The sequence below is a fragment of the Austrofundulus limnaeus genome, unplaced genomic scaffold (assembly GCF_001266775.1).
Source record: "Austrofundulus limnaeus strain Quisiro unplaced genomic scaffold, Austrofundulus_limnaeus-1.0 Scaffold1879, whole genome shotgun sequence".
NCBI classification, from domain to species: domain Eukaryota; kingdom Metazoa; phylum Chordata; class Actinopteri; order Cyprinodontiformes; family Rivulidae; genus Austrofundulus; species Austrofundulus limnaeus.
Genome location: NW_013954281.1, coordinates 34859 through 35242, shown reverse-complemented (window position 1 = coordinate 35242; position 384 = coordinate 34859). Strand labels below are relative to the sequence as shown.

The 384-nt window shown below is 50.8% G+C and overlaps 1 protein-coding gene across 1 annotated transcript in view; it reads left to right on the top strand.

The window, feature by feature from the left end:
* Positions 1-229: 229 nt before the first annotated feature.
* LOC106536571 (cysteine and histidine-rich domain-containing protein 1) overlaps positions 230-384 on the top strand; it is a gene marked incomplete at its 5' end in the record, with an annotated part of 7308 nt that continues 7153 nt past the window's right edge. The window contains 1 exon segment of the mRNA XM_014033875.1: positions 230-300. Coding sequence (XP_013889329.1) covers positions 230-300 — 71 coding nt within the window.

Below are 384 nucleotides of genomic sequence, written 5' to 3'. Positions count from 1 at the left end.
AATAAAGTGCTGCTGCTTTTACTGAAAGAATGAGGGAAAAAACAGTCTGCTGTAAGTTGTGGCCTTACTGCAACAGAAGGTTGTACAGAGTTTGATCTGACCTGATGCTGCTGGTTCGTCTGAGACACAAGTGTCCTGACAGAAAACTTCAGGTCTCACAGTGGGGCTTCCCCCTGCTGTCTGAGGACATCCTCGCTGATCAGATGATCGATGTCTCGTCTGTCTTCAGATCTATCAAGGCCCTGACACGGACGTGGAGGTCTGCACCCACCACCCCGGAGCCCCGGTCTTCCATGAAGGGTAGGAGGAAGGAGTTCACGCCAGCACGTTTATCTGAGTCACCTCAACCAGATCATCTGTTTACCTGTGTGTGTGTGTGTGTGT